Raw genomic sequence first — 17474 nt, forward strand, 5'->3', positions numbered from 1 at the left:
AGCTGTGGAGACAACTACAGTGATGCAAACAGCTACTGAAACCTCCTCACTACCAGACGTGTCCACAAGAACATCTCCAATATCTGACCAATCTACAGAAAGAACACATTCACTACCAGATACCACAATAGAAGCATTATCATTGTCTTCTGTACAGTCAGAGACTTCTATAGTTTCTACATTACTACCAGAAGGAACATCGGTGGTGCCAGGCTCCACAGCAGTAGAGACAGCTCCAGTAGTAGAAACAACTACAGAAACCTCATCGTTACCAGGAGGACCCACAGAAACTTCTCCAGCGTCTGATATAACAACAAAAGGGACATCAGTGGTGCAAGGCTCCACAGACATGGAGACATCTTCAGTGGTTGAAACAACTGCAGAATCCTCATTGCCAGGAGTATCCACTGAAAGTTCTCCAGTATCTGATCTGTCCACAAAAGGAACTCATACAGTTCCTGATACTACTATAACAGATTCACCTTCATCACCGTCTGTAACTTCAGTAACTTCTCCTATGTCTGAAGTACAAACAGAAGGAACATCAGTGGTACCAGATTCCACAGCTGTGGAGACAACTACAGTGATGCAAACAACTACTGAAACCTCCTCACTACTAGAAGTGTCCACAAGAACATCTCCAATATCTGACCAATCTACAGAAAGAACACATTCACTACCAGATACCACAAAAGAAGCATTTTCGTTATCTTCTGTACAGTCAGCGACTTCTACAGTTTCTACATTACTACCAGAAGGAACATCGGTGGTGCCAGGCTCCACAGCAGTAGAGACAGCTCCAGTAGTAGAAACAACTACAGAAACCTCATCGTTACCAGGACGACCAACAGAAACTTCACCAGTGTCTGATATACCAACAAAAGGGACATCAGTGGTGCAAGGTTCCACAGATACGGAGACATCTTCAGTGGTTAAAACAACTGCAGAATCCTCATTGCCAGGAGTATCCACTGAAAGTTCTCCAGTATCTGATCTGTCCACAAAAGGAACTCATACAGTACCTGATACTACTATAGCAGATTCACCTTCATCACCGTCTGTAACTTCAGTAACTTCTCCTATGTCTGAAGTACAAACGGAAGGAACATCAGTGGTACCAGATTCCACAGCTGTGGAGACAACTACAGTGATGCAAACAACTACTGAAACCTACTCACTACCAGAAGTGTCCACAAGAACATCTCCAATATCTGACCAGTCTACAGAAAGAACACATTCACTACCAGATACCACAATAGAAGCATTTTCATTATCTTCTGTACAGTCAGAGACTTCTATAGTTTCTACATTACTACCAGAAGGAACATCGGTGGTGCCAGGCTCCACAGCAGAAGAGACAGCTCCAGTAGTAGAAACAACTACAGAAACCTTATCATTACCTGAGGGATCCACAGAAACTTCTCCAGTGTCTTATATAACAACAAAAGGGACATCAGTGATGCAAGGTTCCTCAGACACGGAGACATCTTCAGTGGTTGAAACAACTGCAGAATCCTCATTGCCAGGAGTATCCACTGAAAGTTCTCTAGTATCTGATCTGTCCACAAAAGGAACTCATACAGATCCTGATACTACTATAGCAGATTCACCTTCATCACCGTCTGTAACTTCAGAAAGTTCTCCTATGTCTGGACTACAAACAGAAGGAACATCAGTGGTACCAGATTCCAAAAATGTGGAGACAACTACAGTGATGCAAACAGCTACTGAAACCACCTCATTACCAGACGTGTCCACAAAAACATATCCAATATCTGACCAATCTACAGAAAGAACACATTCACTACCAGATACCACAATAGAAATATTTTCATTATCTTCTGTACAGTCAGAGACTTCTATAGTTTCTACATTACTACCAGAAGGAACATCGGTGGTGCCAGGATCCACAGCAGTAGAGACAGCTCCAGCAGTAGAAAAAACTACAGAAACCTCATCGTTACCAGGAGGACCCACAGAAACTTCACCAGTGTCTGATATACCAACAAAAGGGACATCAGTGGTGCAAGGTTCCACAGACATGGAGACATCTTCAGTGGTTGAAACAACTGCAGAATCCTCATTGCCAGGAGTATCCACTGAAAGTTCTCCAGTATCTGATCTGTCCACAAAAGGAACTCATACAGTACCTGATACTACTATAGCAGATTCACCTTCATCACCGTCTGTAACTTCTCCTATGTCTGAAGTACAAACAGAAGGAACATCAGTGGTACTAGATTCCACAGCTGTGGAGACAACTACAGTGATGCAAACAACTACTGAAACCACCTCACTACCAGAATTGTCCACAAGAACATCTCCAATATCTGACCAATCTACAGAAAGAACACATTCACTACCAGATACCACAATAGAAGCTTTTTCATTATCTTCTGTACAGTCAGGGACTTCTACAGTTTCTACATTACTACCAGAAGGAACATCGGTGGTGCCAGGCTCCACAGCAGTAGAGACAGCTCCAGTAGTAGAAACAACTACAGATACCTCATCGTTACAAGGAGGACCCACAGAAACTTCTAAAGTGTCTGATATAACAACAAAAGGGACATCAGTGGAGCAAGGTTCCACAGACACGGAGACATCTTCAGTGGTTGAAACAACTGCAGAATCCTCATTGCCAGGAGTATCCACTGTAAGTTCTCCAGTATCTGATCTGTCCACAAAAGGAACTCATACAGTACCTGATACTACTATAGCAGATTCACCTTCATCACCCTCTGTAACTTCAGTAACTTCTCCTATGTCTGAAGTACAAACAGAAGGAACATCAGTGGTACCAAATTCCACACCTGTGGAGACAACTACAGTGATGGAAACAACTACTGAAACCTCCTCACTACCAGCAGTGTCCACAAGAACATCTCCAATATCTGACCAATCTAGAGAAAGAACACATTCACTACCAGATACCACAATAGAAGCATTTTCATTATCTACTGTACAGTCAGAGACTTCTACAGTTTCTACATTACTACCAGAAGGAACATCGGTGGTGCCAGGCTCCACAGCAGTAGAGACAGCTCCAGTAGTAGAAACAACTTCAGAAACCTCATCATTACCTGAAGAACCCACAGAAACTTCTCCAGTGTCTGATATAACAACAAAAGGGACATCAGTGGTGCAAGGTTCCACATACACGGAGACATCTTCAGTGGTTGAAACAACTGCAGAATCCTCATTGCCAGGAGTATCCACTGAAAGTTCTCCAGTATCTGATCTGTCCACAAAAGGAACTCATACAGTTCCTGATACTACTATAGCAGATTCACCTTCATCACCATCTGTAACTTCAGTAACTTCTCCTATGTCTGAAGTAGAAACAGAAGGAACATCAGTGGTACCAGATTCCACAGCTGTGGAGACAACTACAGTGATGCAAACAACTACTGAAACCTCCTCACTACCAGAAGTGTCCACAAGAACACCTCCAATATCTAACCAATCTACAGAAAGAACACAATCACTACCAGATACCACAATAGAAGCATTTTCATTATCTTCTGAACAGTCAGAGACTTCTATAGTTTCTACATTACTACCAGAAGGAACATCGGTGGTGCCAGGCTCCGCAGCAGTAGAGACAGCTCCAGTAGTAGAAACAACGACAGAAACCTCATCGTTACCAGGAGAACTCACAGAAACTTCTCCAGTGTCTGGTATAACAACAAAAGGGACATCAGTGGTGCAAGGTTCCACAGACTCGGAGACATCTTCAGTTGTTGAAACAACTGCAGAATCCTCATTGCCTGGAGTATCCACTGAAAGTCCTCCAGTATCTGATCTGTCCACAAAAGGAACTCATACAGATCCTGGTACTACTATAGCAGATTCACCTTCATCACCGTCTGTAACTTTAGTAAGTTCTCCTATGTCTGAACTACAAACAGAAGGAACATCAGTGGTACCAGATTCCAAAACTGTGAAGACAACTACAGTGATGCAAACGGCTTCTGAAACCTCCTCACTACCAGAAGTGTCCACAAGAACATATCCAATATCTGACCAATCTACAGAAAGAACAGATTCACTACCAGATACCACAATAGAAGCATTTTCATTATCTTCTGTACAGTCAGAGACTTCTATAGTTTCTACATTACTACCAGAAGGAACATCGGTGGTGCCAGGCTCCACAGCAGTAGAGACAGCTCCAGTAGTAGAAACAACTACAGATACCTCATCGTTACAAGGAGGACCCACAGAAACTTCTCCATTGTCTGATATAACAACAAAAGGGACATCAGTGGAGCAAGGTTCCACAGACACGGAGACATCTTCAGTGGTTGAAACAACTGCAGAATCCTCATTGCCAGGAGTATCCACTGAAAGTTCTCCAGTATCTGATCTGTCCACAAAAGGAACTCATACAGTACCTGATACTAATATAGTAGATTCACCTTCATCACCGTCTGTAACTTCAGTAACTTCTCCTATGTCTGAAGAACAAACAGAAGGAACATCAGAGTTACCAGATTCCAAAACTGTGAAGACAACTACAGTGATGCAAACAACTACTGAAACTTCCTCACTACCAGAAGTGTTCACAAGAACATCTCCAATATATGACCAATCTACAGAAAGAACAGATTCACTACCAGATACCACAATAGAAGCATTTTCATTATCTTCTGGACAGTCAGAGACTACTATAGTTTCTACATTACTACCAGAAGGAACATCGGTAGTGCCAGGCTCCACAACAGTAGAGACAGCTCCAGTAGTAGAAACAACTACAGAAACCTCATCGTTAGCAGGAGGACCCACAGAAACTTCTCCAGTGTCTGATATAACAACAAAAGGGACATCAGTGGTGCAAGGTTCCACAGACACGGAGACATCTTCAGTGGTTGAAACAACTGCAGAATCCTCATTGCCAGGAGTATCCACTAAAAGTCCTCCAGTATCTGATCTGTCCACAAAAGGAACTCATACAGATCCTGATACTACTATAGCAGATTCACCTTCATCACCGTCTGTAACTTTAGTAACTTCTCCTATGTCTGAAGTAGAAACAGAAGGAACATCAGTGGTACCAGATTCCACAGCTGTGGAGACAACTACAGTGATGCAAACAACTACTAAAACCTCCTCACTACCAGAAGTGTCCACAAGAACATCTCCAATATCTGACCAATCTACAGAAAGAACACATTCACTACCAGATACCACAACAGAAGCATTTTCAATATCTTCTGTACAGTCAGAGACTTCTATAGTTTCTACATTACTACCAGAAGGAACATCGGTGGTGCCAGGCTCCACAGCAGTAGAGACAGCTCCAGTAGTAGAAACAACTACTGAAACCTCATCGTTAGCAGGAGGACCCACAGAAACTTCTCCAGTGTCTGATATAACAACAAAAGGGACATCAGTGGTGCAAGGTTCCACAGACACGGAGACATCTTCAGTGGTTGAAACAACTGCAGAATCCTCATTGTCAGAAGTATCCACTGAAAGTTCTCCAGTATCTGATCTGTCCACAAAAGGAACTCATACAGTTCCTGATACCACTATAGCAGATTCACCTTCATCACCATCTGTAACTTCAGTATCTTCTCCTATGTCTGAAGTAGAAACAGAAGGAACATCAGTGGTACCAAATTCCACAGCTGTGGAGACAACTACAGTGATGCAAACAGCTTCTGAAACCTCCTCACTACCAGGCGTGTCCACAAGAACATCTCCAATATCTGACCAATCTACAGAAAGAACACATTCACTACCAGATACCACAATAGAAGCATTTTCATTATCTTCTGTACAGTCAGAGACTTCTATAGTTTCTACATTACTACCAGAAGGAACATCGGTGGTGCCAGGCTCCACAGTAGTAGAGACAGCTCCAGCAGTAGAAACAACTACAGAAACCTCATCGTTACCAGAAGGACCCACAGAAACTTCACCAGTGTCTGATATACCAACAAAAGGGACATCAGTGGTGCAAGTTTGCACAGACACGGAGACATCTTCAGTGGTTGAAACAACTGCAGAATTCTCATTGCCAGGAGTATCCACTGAAAGTTCTCCAGTATCTGATCTGTCCACAAAAGGAACTCATACAGTACCTGATACTACTATAGCAGATTCACCTTCATCACCGTCTGTAACTTCAGTAACTTCTCCTATGTCTGAAGTACAAACAGAAGGAACATCAGTGGTACCAGATTCAACAGCTGTGGAGACAACTACAGTGATGCAAACAACTACTGAAACCTCCTCACTACCAGAAGTGTCCACAAGAACATCTCCAATATCTGAACAATCTACAGAAAGAACACATTCACTACCAGATACCACAATAGAAGCATTTTCATTATCTTCTGTACAGTCAGAGACTTCTATAGTTTCTACATTACTACCAGAAGGAACATCGGTGGTGCCAGGCTCCACAGCAATAGAGACAGCTCCAGTAGTAGAAACAACTACAGAAACCTCATCGTTACCTGAAGGACCCACAGAAACTTCTCCAGTGTCTGATATAACAACAAAAGGGACATCAGTGGTGCAAGGTTCCACAGACACGGAGACATCTTCAGTGGTTGAAACAACTGCAGAATCCTCATTGCCAGGAGTATCCACTGAAAGTTTTCCAGTATCTGATCTGTCCACAAAAGGAACTCATACAGTTCCTGATACTTCTATAGCAGATTCACCTTCATCACCGTCTGTAACTTCAGTAACTTCTCATATGTCTGAAGTAGAAACAGAAGGAACATCAGTGGTACCAGAATCCACAACTGTGGAGACAACTACAGTGATGCAAACAACTACTGAAACCTACTCACTACCAGAAGGGTCCACAAGAACATCTCCAATATCTGACCAATCTACAGAAAGAACACATTCACTACCAGATACCACAACAGAAGCACTTTCAATATCTTCTGTACAGTCAGAGACTTCTATAGTTTCTGCATTACTACCAGAAGGAACATCGGTGGTGCAAGGCTCCACAGCAGTAGAGACAGCTCCAGTAGTAGAAACAACTACAGAAACCTCATCGTTAGCAGGAGGACCCACAGAAACTTCTCCAGCGTCTGATATAACAACAAAAGGGACATCAGTGGTGCAAGGTTCCACAGACATGGAGACATCTTCTGTGGTTGAAACAACTGCAGAATCCTCATTGCCAGGAGTATCCACTGAAAGTTCTCCGGTATCTGATCTGTCCACAAAAGGAACTCATACAGTTCCTGATACTACTATAGCAGATTCACCTTCATCACCATCTGTAAATTCAGTAACTTCTCCTATGTCTGAAGTACAAACAGAAGGAACATCAGTGGTACCAGATTCCACAGCTGTGGAGACAACTACAATGATGCAAACAGCTTCTGAAACCTCCTCACTACCAGGCGTGTACACAAGAACATCTCCAATATCTGACCAATCTACAGAAAGAACACATTCTCTACCAGATACCACAATAGAAGCATTTTCATTATCTTCTGTACAGTCAGAGACTTCTATAGTTTCTACATTACTACCAGAAGGAACATCGGTGGTGCCAGGCTCCACAGCAGTAGAGACAGCTCCAGTAGTAGAAACAACTACAGAAACCTCATCGTTACCAGGAGGACCCACAGAAACTACTCCAGTGTCTTATATAACAACAAAAGGGACATCAGTGGTGCAAGGTTCCACAGACACAGAGATATCTTCAGTGGTTGAAACAACTTCAGAATCCTCATTGCCAGGAGTATCCACTGAAAGTTCTCCAGTAACTCATCTGTCCACAAAAGGAACTCATACAGTTCCTGATACTACTATAGCAGATTCACCTTCATCACCATCTGTAACTTCGGTAACTTCTCCTTTGTCTGAAGAAGAAACAGAAGGAACATCAGTGGTACCAGATTCCACAGCTGTGGAGACAACTACAGTGATGCAAACATCTGCTGAAACCTCCTCACTACCAGAAGTGTCCACAAGAACATCTCCAATATCTAACCAATCTACAGAAAGAACACAATCACTACCAGATACCACAATAGAAGCATTTTCATTATCTTCTGAACAGTCAGAGACTACTATAGTTTCTACATTACTACCAGAAGGAACATCGGTGGTGCCAGGCTCCACAGCAGTAGAGACAGCTCCAGTAGTAGATACAACTACAGAAACCTCATCGTTACCAGGAGGACCCACAGAAACTTCTCCAGTTTCTGATATAACAACAAAAGGGACATCAGTGGTGCATGGTCTCACAGACACGGAGACATCTTCAGTGGTTGAAACAATTGCAGAATCCTCATTGCCAGGAGTATCCACTGAAAGTTCTCCAGTATATGATCTGTCCACAAAAGGAACTCATACAGTACCTGATACTACTCTAGCAGATTCACCTTCATCACCATCTGTAACTTCAGTAACTTCTCCTATGTTTGAAGTACAAACAGAAGGAACATCAGTGGTACCAGATTTCACAGCTGTGGAAACAACTACAGTGATGCAAACATCTACTGAAACCTCCTCACTACCAGAAGTGTCCACAAGAACATCTCCAATATCTGACCAATCTAGAGAAAGAACACATTCACTACCAGATACCACAATAGAAGCATTTTCATTATCTTCTGTACAGTCAGAGACTTCTATGGTTTCTACATTACTACCAGAAGGCACATCGGTGGTGCCAGGCTCCACAGCAGTAGAGACAGCTCCAGTAGTAGAAACAACTACAGAAACCTCATCGTTACCAGGAGGACCCACAGAAACTTCTCCAGTGTCTGGTATAACAACAAAACGGACATCAGTGGAGCAAGGTCCCACATACACGGAGACATCTTCAGTGGTTGAAACAACTGCAGAATCCTCATTGCCAGGAGTATCCACTGAAAGTTCTCCAGTATCTGATCTGTCCACAAAAGGAACTCATACAGTACCTGATACTACTATAGCAGATTCACCTTCATCACCGTCTGTATCTTCAGTAACTTCTCCTATGTCTGATGTACAAACAGAGGGAACATCATTGGTACCAGATTCCACAGCTGTGGAGACAACTACAGTGATGCAAACAACTACTGAAACCTCCTCACTACCAGAAGTACCCACAAGAACTTCTCCAATATCTGACCAATCTACAGAAAGAACACATTCACTACCAGATACCACAATAGAAGCATTTTCATTATCTTCTGTACAGTCAGAGACTTCTATGGTTTCTACATTACTACCAGAAGGAACATCGGTGGTGCCAGGCTCCACAGCAGTAGAGACAGCTCCAGTAGTAGAAACAACTACAGAAACCTCATCGTTACCAGAAGGACCCACAGAAACTTCTCCAGTGTCTGGTATAACAACAAAACGGACATCAGTGGTGCAAGGTTCTACAGACACGGAGACTTTTTCAGTGGTTGAAACAACTGCAGAATCTTCATTGCCAGGAGTATCCACTGAAAGTTCTCCAGTATCTGATCTGTCCACACAAGGAACTCATACAGTACCTGATACTACTATTGCAGATTCACCTTCATCACCGTCTGTAACTTCAGTAACTTCTCCTATCTCTGAAGTACAAACAAAAGGAAGATCAGTGGTACCAGATTCCACAGCTGCGGAGACAACTCCATTGGTGGAAGCAACTACAGAAACCTCCTCATTACCGGAAGTGTCCACAAAAACTTCTCCATTATCTGGCCAGTCTACAGAAGGAACATATTCACTATCTGATACTACAATAAGATCATCTACCTTATCCTCTGTACAGTCAGGAAATTCTGCAGTTTCTGCTGTACAAACAGAAGAAACATCAGTGGTGCCAGATACCACAGCTGCAGAGACAACTTCAGTGGAGGAAGACTCTACAGAAACCTCCTCATTACCACAAGTATCGACAGAAACATCTCCTTTGACTTCCTTTACAACAAATACATCAGTGGTGCCAGATTCCACAGCTGTGGAGACAACTACAGTGATGCAAACAACTACTGAAACCTCCTCACTACCAGAAGTGTCCACAAGAACATCTCCAATATCTGACCAATCTACAGAAAGAACACATTCACTACCAGATACCACAATAGAAGCATTTTCATTATCTTCTGTACAGTCAGAGACTTCTATAGTTTCTACATTACTACCAGAAGGAACATCGGTGGTGCCAGGCTCCACAGCAGTAGAGACAGCTCCAGTAGTAGAAACAACTACAGAAACCTCATCGTTACCAGAAGGACCCACAGAAACTTCTCCAGTTGGGACTACTTCAACTACAGCAGCACCACCAGGTAATTGTGCTTCCCAGTGGTTCTTTGGATTTTGACACTATCTTCTTAATGTATAGGGTAAATGCAATTTAAAAAATTCAATGTGTTTGTCTTATCTTTGATCCTTAGTTCTTATATGCTCTTTATTTACTCCATACATCCACTTCAATCCATACTGTTATAACTCAGTGATGGGAAAGAAGTAGGCGCTGTACCCACAGTATTTCAGTTCTTGGGATTCAACTGTAATGTTCAGCCAACATTGTGATGAAGACCACAGTCTTTGCCTTTTAACCACTTAGATGCCATAGTGAAACGTTCAAACTCTTCCATATATATGGCTGAGTGCACATTTTCCTAAAAGATTATTTGCCCATAATATTCATGCACTCAAATGAGTTTCGGATCATGAAGTGGCTATTGTTGCCACTCACGAAAATTTTTCTTTCCCTCTGATACTGTTCCCTTAATGGAGACTAGAATTACTTATGATGTCTTCGGCTTTGCACAAGGGGGTCTCATAAAATTATTTCTCGCATCTAATTGCTGGTAAAACAGCTGTATCCTAATATTGAGGAGTCTCAGTATTTCCTATGTGATCCAGCATTCATCTGTCACCAAGTACACTAAGTAAATAGGGAAAGAACCAGGTGATCACATTTGGAAGTCCTTTCTGGGATTAACGCAAACAGATAATTAATCAAAGGTTAATAACAATGTATTTAAAAATAACTTATTATAGAAAAAAAGATACCGTATTTTGCATTTATAAGACGCTCCAGATTATAAGACACACCCCAAGGTGTGAGGTGAAAAATAGGAAAAAAAAAACTTTTTTTAATAATTTGGTGGTACTTATAATCCGTGCGTTTTATTGCTTACTGGGGCTGGTGGCTGCGGTGAAGCAGGGTCCCGGGGTCACTGCTGGAGGAGGCAAGAGTGGTGTGTTGCTGCTGGCCGCAGGCTGTGATGAGGGGGCGTTTGGATGTGTGACGCGCTGCTGCGGGTTTCTGGTGCTGCGGGTGTCCAGTGCTGCTTTTTTCTGGCGCTGCATGTGTCCGGTGCTGCGGAGGCTCTGACGATCTCTGAGATCTCATCTCCCGAGATCTTGGTGCCAAGATATCCATCTGTACATGCGCCACCCCCCGGCAGCCATTTTCCCGGAGTCCACCGCATAGGAAACAATGGAACTGCAGGGGCTCTGGTCTTTCACAAAATGTCGGCAGAGCACCCATAGCACTGGACACAGGCATTGCCGGACACCCGCAGCGGCGCGCCGCACATCTGAACGACCCTGTTCCACCGCATCCCCGGTAAGGTATATCCGCATTATAAGACGCACCCCCATTTTTTCCCCATATTTTGGGGGAAAAAAGTGTGTTTTGTAATTCGAAAAATAAGATATTTGCAAAATGTAATTCAGTAAAGAAAATGACAAAAAATATTTGGCTTTCATGCAATCATAACAATCTCTATGAAAACTTAAAGATGGTTCCTTTATAGCAGTGTTTCTCAACTCCAGTCCTCAAGACCCACCAACAGGTCAAGTTTTCAGGATATCCTTAGTATTGCACAGGGGATAATTTCATCACCTGCTCAAGCATTAAATCCATCACCTGTGCAATACTAAGGAAATCCTGAAAACATGACATGTTGGTGGGTCTGGAGGACTGGAGTTGAGAAACACTGCTTTATAGCAAAGTGTTGGCTTTGCGTGCTTTAGTGGTAGGCAAACTTTTGTAACTAGAGTTAGATAATAAATATTATTTTGCATGGATTCTTATATTCAAATTTCCTAATTTAACTTCTGTTTTGTAATAGTTATATGCCTTAATGGAGGGAGCTATGATGGAATAAAATGTAAATGTGATGATGATTTGTTCTATGGGCCTCGTTGTGAAATTATCATAGATAGAATTGAACCCGGTAAGTGAAGATTTTTTTTGTCTCTGCGCTATCCTAGACTTATTTGACCTAGCATCAGTTTCCATTCTATGGAGAACCTGTTTGATCTGATTGATATCCTACATAGTAAACTATTTCTTTTCTGGTAACCTACAGACTTATTTTACATAACAGAGCATTCTTATGTAATGTATAAAGAACATTTCACTGCTATTGTGCTTAATGTGAGATCGGTGCGGGTCTGACTTTTAGGATAACTAATTTTTCATCTTCAAACATGGGTTGATTTGATAGTGTGGCTGTTGGGGTTGTAGACTGGGCTTCTCTGGTGGTCAGACCACTAATGCTCAAACATATTTTCAACTATCTAAAGACAGGTAATGTATTTTCCCCCCACTCCTTTTTGTACATATGTAACATGTCTCATAGTTCTGTATCCAAAACGAATTGGTCTAAAACTCAAACTCAGAACTTACTGTGTATACCTGAGTATAAGCCGAGGCCCCTAATTTTGCCACAAAATAAACTGGGAAAACTTACTGACTCGAGTATAAGCCGAGGGTGGTGCTGCACAAGGGTTAATGGTGGTCCAAGAAGATGCTCCATAGATAAATACCCCCCATATATTGCTGCACAAGGGTTAATGGTGGCCCAAGAAGATGCTCCATAGATAAATACCCCCCATAAAATGCTGCACAAGGGTTAATGGTGGCCCAAGAAGATGCTCCATAGATAAGTACCCCCCATAAAATGCTGCACAAGGGTTAATGGTGGCCCAAGAAGATGCTCCATAGATAAATACGGCCTATATATTGCTGCTGCCGCTGCTGCAATTAAGAGACAAAAAAAAAATAACATACTCACCTCTCATCGCCGGGGGCCAGGTGCCGGTGTCACCGCTGGCTCAGGGCCCCGGCACTGGCGATATTTACTGGTCCCCGTTCCATCGCTGCGCGCCGCTCTGTCTCCCGGGTTTCTCCAGTGATATTCACCAGAGGGTGCGCACTGACTACGTCACTGCGCCCTCTGACCTGAACGTCACAGTCTGAGGATGCGGAGGATAGAGCAGCGCGTGGTGGTGGAATGGGGACAAGTGAATATGGCTCCCCCCGTCATACCTCCTCCTGGCGCGCACGGTCTCTGCCGCCCCTCTTCTTCCATGGTCTCGGCACCCCAGCTCTTCCAGGTTTCAGCGGTCATATGGTACCACTCATTAAAGTTATGAATATGCGCATATTCATGACTTTAATGAGCGGTACCACGTGCCCGCTGAACGCAGGAAGAGCTGGGGCACTGAGACCATGGAATAAGCAGGGGCTGCTGAAACCACGCCAGGAGGGGGTGAGTATGATCTGACACCCGCCGACCCCCATATATGACTCGAGAATAAGCCGAGAGGGGGACTTTCAGCCTTAAAAAATGAGCTGAAAATCTCGGCTTATACTCGAGTATATACGGTAGTTCATACTAAACTTGAAAAAAGAAAAATCGAGATCCTAAAATTCCAAAGTTTATTCCATGATGATAAAACCGGTGAATTAAAACATGATCAAAGCAACGCATTTAAAACGCACACTTGCATTCTTTATCTGAGCTCTACCTGTGTGCGTTTGAAACTCATTGCTTTGATCATGTTTTGATTCACCGATTTTATGATCATGGATGGTTACACACGTGTTGTCACACACTTCCGTGCTCCTGCATGTGACAGAGTCAGCTTCTGCTAAGTCGATTTCTAGAGTGGACCCTCTGGGTCGTGGCACCCACCCACCAAGGGCGAGCTGACCTTGTGAGGAACCACCACCTACACAGAGAGTGTCAGGGGCAAGACCAAGGGGGTGAGTCACCACGACTGCTGGAACCAGACGGCCGGCTCAAGGAAGATACAAGTGCGAGTGTCTGGAAACAGGGAACGTGCAGGATACAAGACATAACAAAGCGTGGTCACAGGGTTTCTTCAATAAAGCGTGGTTTCAGGGTTTAATCAGGAACAAGACATAGTTACAAGGACAAAGTGAAACATAGCAAGGTGCGTGCGAGGGCACGCCAAGGTCCAAGGCATGATACGTGCTAGGTGTTCCGGCAAGGACTAGATGGCATCGGACTCCGGACATCTGACAGCGATCGACTGGCTCCAGACAACAGGCTGCGGACATCAGCCCCGGATATCAGGCCACAGTCATCAGGCTCCAGACCTCTGGCAGCGATCGGCATACTCCGGACACCGGCAGGCAAGCCAGGGTTCAGGCGAGGATGCATGCCAGAGTTCAAGACATGATGTGTGTTTGGAGAAAAACCAAGGTCCAAGGCAGGGTTCAAGGCAGCGTGCGTGCTAGGGTACACCAGGGTCCAAGGCAGGATGCATGCTAGGAGACACACCAGGGTCCAAGACAGGGTTCAAGGCAGGGTACATGTTAGGGAACACGCAAGGGTACAAGGTTCAAGGCAGGGTGCATGCTAGAGGGCACGCCAGGGTTCAGGCTAGGGCCTGTGCGTGCTAGGAGACATGCCAGGGTTCAGGCTAGGGCCTGTGCATGCTAAGAGACACGCCAGGGTTCATGGCAGGGCCTGCGCATGCTTTAGAGAAGCATGGGGAGGGACGCCAAGGAGCAGGCTAGGGCCTGCGCATGCCAGGAGGCATGCGAGGGTTTGGCTAAGGCCTGTGCGTGCTAGAGGAAACGCCAGGGTACTGGCTAGGGCCTGTGCGTGCTAGGAGAAGTACGGGGAGGTATGCCAAGGAGCAGGCTAGGGCCTGCGTGTGCCAGGAGGCACGCTAAGCACAATGCAGGGACAGCGAGAGTGCAAGGAAGCACAGAGAGCACAGCTGGGGCACTGGCTAACTGGTCGGGCTGAGGCTCAGACAGGCAGGCAAGACTAAGGCGATCATGGCTGAGGCACAAGAAGGCGGATGAGGCAAGGCCAGGTGCGTGCAAAGTGCACGTGGAGAAACAAGGCAAGGTAAAACACAGAACAAGGAGCAGAACGTAGGCTGAAGCACAGAGCCGGGTACAAGAAAGAGAAGCGGAGCGTATGATAGAGCCTAGAGCCGAGTCAGACAATGTACTAGATGCAGGGCATAGAGCAGAGCACAGACAGGTAGCGGAACCTATGATGAGGCACAGAGCCGGGTACAAGGGAAAAGCGGAGCGTATGCCAGAGCACAGAGCCGGGTATATGACAAAGCACAGAGTACAAGACAAGACTTGTGCTAAAGGAGCACGGAAAGTCAGAATGCAAAGATAAAGCTCAAGACAGTGTACATGGCCAATGAGCATACAGACGGCACAGCGAGGCATAGTACAGAACAGGGTTGTGCAAAAGAGCACTATAGGACAGAGAAAAGGAAGAAAGCAGAGCTTATGCTCAAGGAGCACAATAAGACAGAGTACAGGTAAGGCACACTAGGCTAGATACAGGACCAGGTACAGGACACCAGACGAAGACAAGACACCAGACGAAGTACAGGACAAGGACAAACACAGGACACCAGACGAAGTACAAGCACAGAGCGTGTGCGAAGAAGCACAACAGGGCAGAGTGCAGGGGCACAGAATACAAGGAGCGACCAAGCAGGACCATGCAGCCTAGCAGGGAAGCAACACGATACTCAGGCCCCGACCATAGGAAGGAGTGGTCTGATATAGGGCATTAGCAACTGGACTTCCGGGTCAGGACCATGGTGGGAACTTCCGGGTCAGATCCTCCAGAACCATAGAGCGGATCGCTGGGTCAGGTCCTCCTGGACCATAGAGAGGATCACATGGTCAGGTCCTCCAGGATTATAGAGAGGATTGCTGGGTCAGGTACTCCTGGACCATAGAGAGGATCACATGGTTGGGTCCTCCAGGACCATAGAGAGGATTGCTGGATCAGGTCCTCCTGGACCATAGAGAGGATCACAAGGTCGGGTCCTCCAGGACCATAGAGAGGATTGCTGGATTAGGTCCTCCAGGACCATAGAGAGAACTGCAGCAGGCAGAGCAGAGACGGGTGAGCACACAGCAACGGCATGCAGCCATGAGGTAAAGCACACATGCGCACAGCAAAGGCATGCAGCCATGGTGAGGTACGCGTGCACACTAGCGATGGCACACAGCCATGAGATGAAGCACATGTGGCGCACACGCAATGACGTATAGCCATGAGGTAGAGCACGAGTGCGCACCAGCAACGGCAGGCAGCCATGAGATGAGCTGCATGTGCACACTGCTCCAGGGGTCATGCAGCATAACATACATGACGGGCATGACACTTCACGCCTAAAAGTTGAACAGGTGAGCTGGTTTCATCCAAATTTCTATGCACATTAGTTTATGTTACTGCTAATATTAATTACATGGTTCTTATAACAGCCCCTTCTCCATATGCAATAATTTTACATTTTGACTTCAAGGATTGAGGTACCTACACTTCACCCTCAATTTTATTAGCTAAAGCATAGACTTATTGCACCTGGATCTCTTAAGATCATGTGTTACGTGGATGACAATTCATCTAAATCACAAATTAAAATCTGGCCCGCAGGCCAAAACTCGCCCACAGGGTGAGTATATTTGGCCCGCTCCCTCCATCATCATTCTCCCTCTGTGTTTGATGTCTCAGCGCAGAGGGTGCGATGATGTCATTGCAGCGTCATTACATACTGTGTTGGGGTCGCTATACTTTGCCGATGGGGTTGGGGGTACAGTAGGGACATCATACCGTGCATGTAGAGGGTTGTTTTTGGGACAATGCCTTTTAAGTTTGTTTCCATATGAAATGATTCATTTTTATATTTGATGATGAGGAAAGCCCTCAAATTGTAGACTTGTTTTTAATAAAAATCAAGGTGGCCCGTGACTTTGTCCAAGCTTTTAATTTTGACCCTCTGTGTATTTGAGTTTGACATTTCTGATCTAAATAAAAGGCAAGTATTAGTATGGACAGCTTTTAATGGCCATGCTAGATTCATTGGGTATCTGAGGCTGGACAGCCCTCTAAAAAAAAGTATCCATGCAGCCCATCATAGTTGGATAATAAATATATACCTATGCAGATTGCTTTGGATTACTGATATATTTCACACATTTTTTGTAAATTACAGTTTTTTGAGTTCCACATCTTATTTTCTCCTGCAGTAAAGTCTGTAGACACTTTTGTGAAGGTGGAGTTGAAGATCACCAATAAACCTTTTAATGGGAATTATACAAATAATCAATCAGAAGAATATAAAGAATTTGAAACAGAGTTTAAAGATGAGGTAAGAAGAAAGGATGATGATAGTTTTCCATACCCCATACCCATGCCCACTTGGCTGAGTGTGCACATGCTCACAATGAGGAGAGGTGAGCAAGCCAC

The 17474-nt window shown here is 44.5% G+C and overlaps 1 protein-coding gene across 1 annotated transcript in view; it reads left to right on the top strand.

Moving 5' to 3' along the window:
• The first annotated feature begins 7652 nt into the window (after positions 1–7652).
• Positions 7653–17474, top strand: part of LOC141074121 (uncharacterized) — a 95179-nt gene continuing 85357 nt past the window's right edge. Inside the window, exons 1-3 of the mRNA XM_073561652.1 lie at positions 7653–10253; positions 12054–12158; positions 17255–17376. Of these exons, the coding sequence (XP_073417753.1) occupies positions 7910–10253; positions 12054–12158; positions 17255–17376 (2571 nt within the window). The 5' untranslated portion in view covers positions 7653–7909. The remainder of the gene's footprint in view (positions 10254–12053; positions 12159–17254; positions 17377–17474) is intronic.

Source organism: Dendrobates tinctorius, unplaced genomic scaffold (assembly GCF_039654945.1).
Source record: "Dendrobates tinctorius isolate UK_male_01 unplaced genomic scaffold, ASM3965494v1 ptg000324l, whole genome shotgun sequence".
NCBI lineage: Eukaryota > Metazoa > Chordata > Amphibia > Anura > Dendrobatidae > Dendrobates > Dendrobates tinctorius.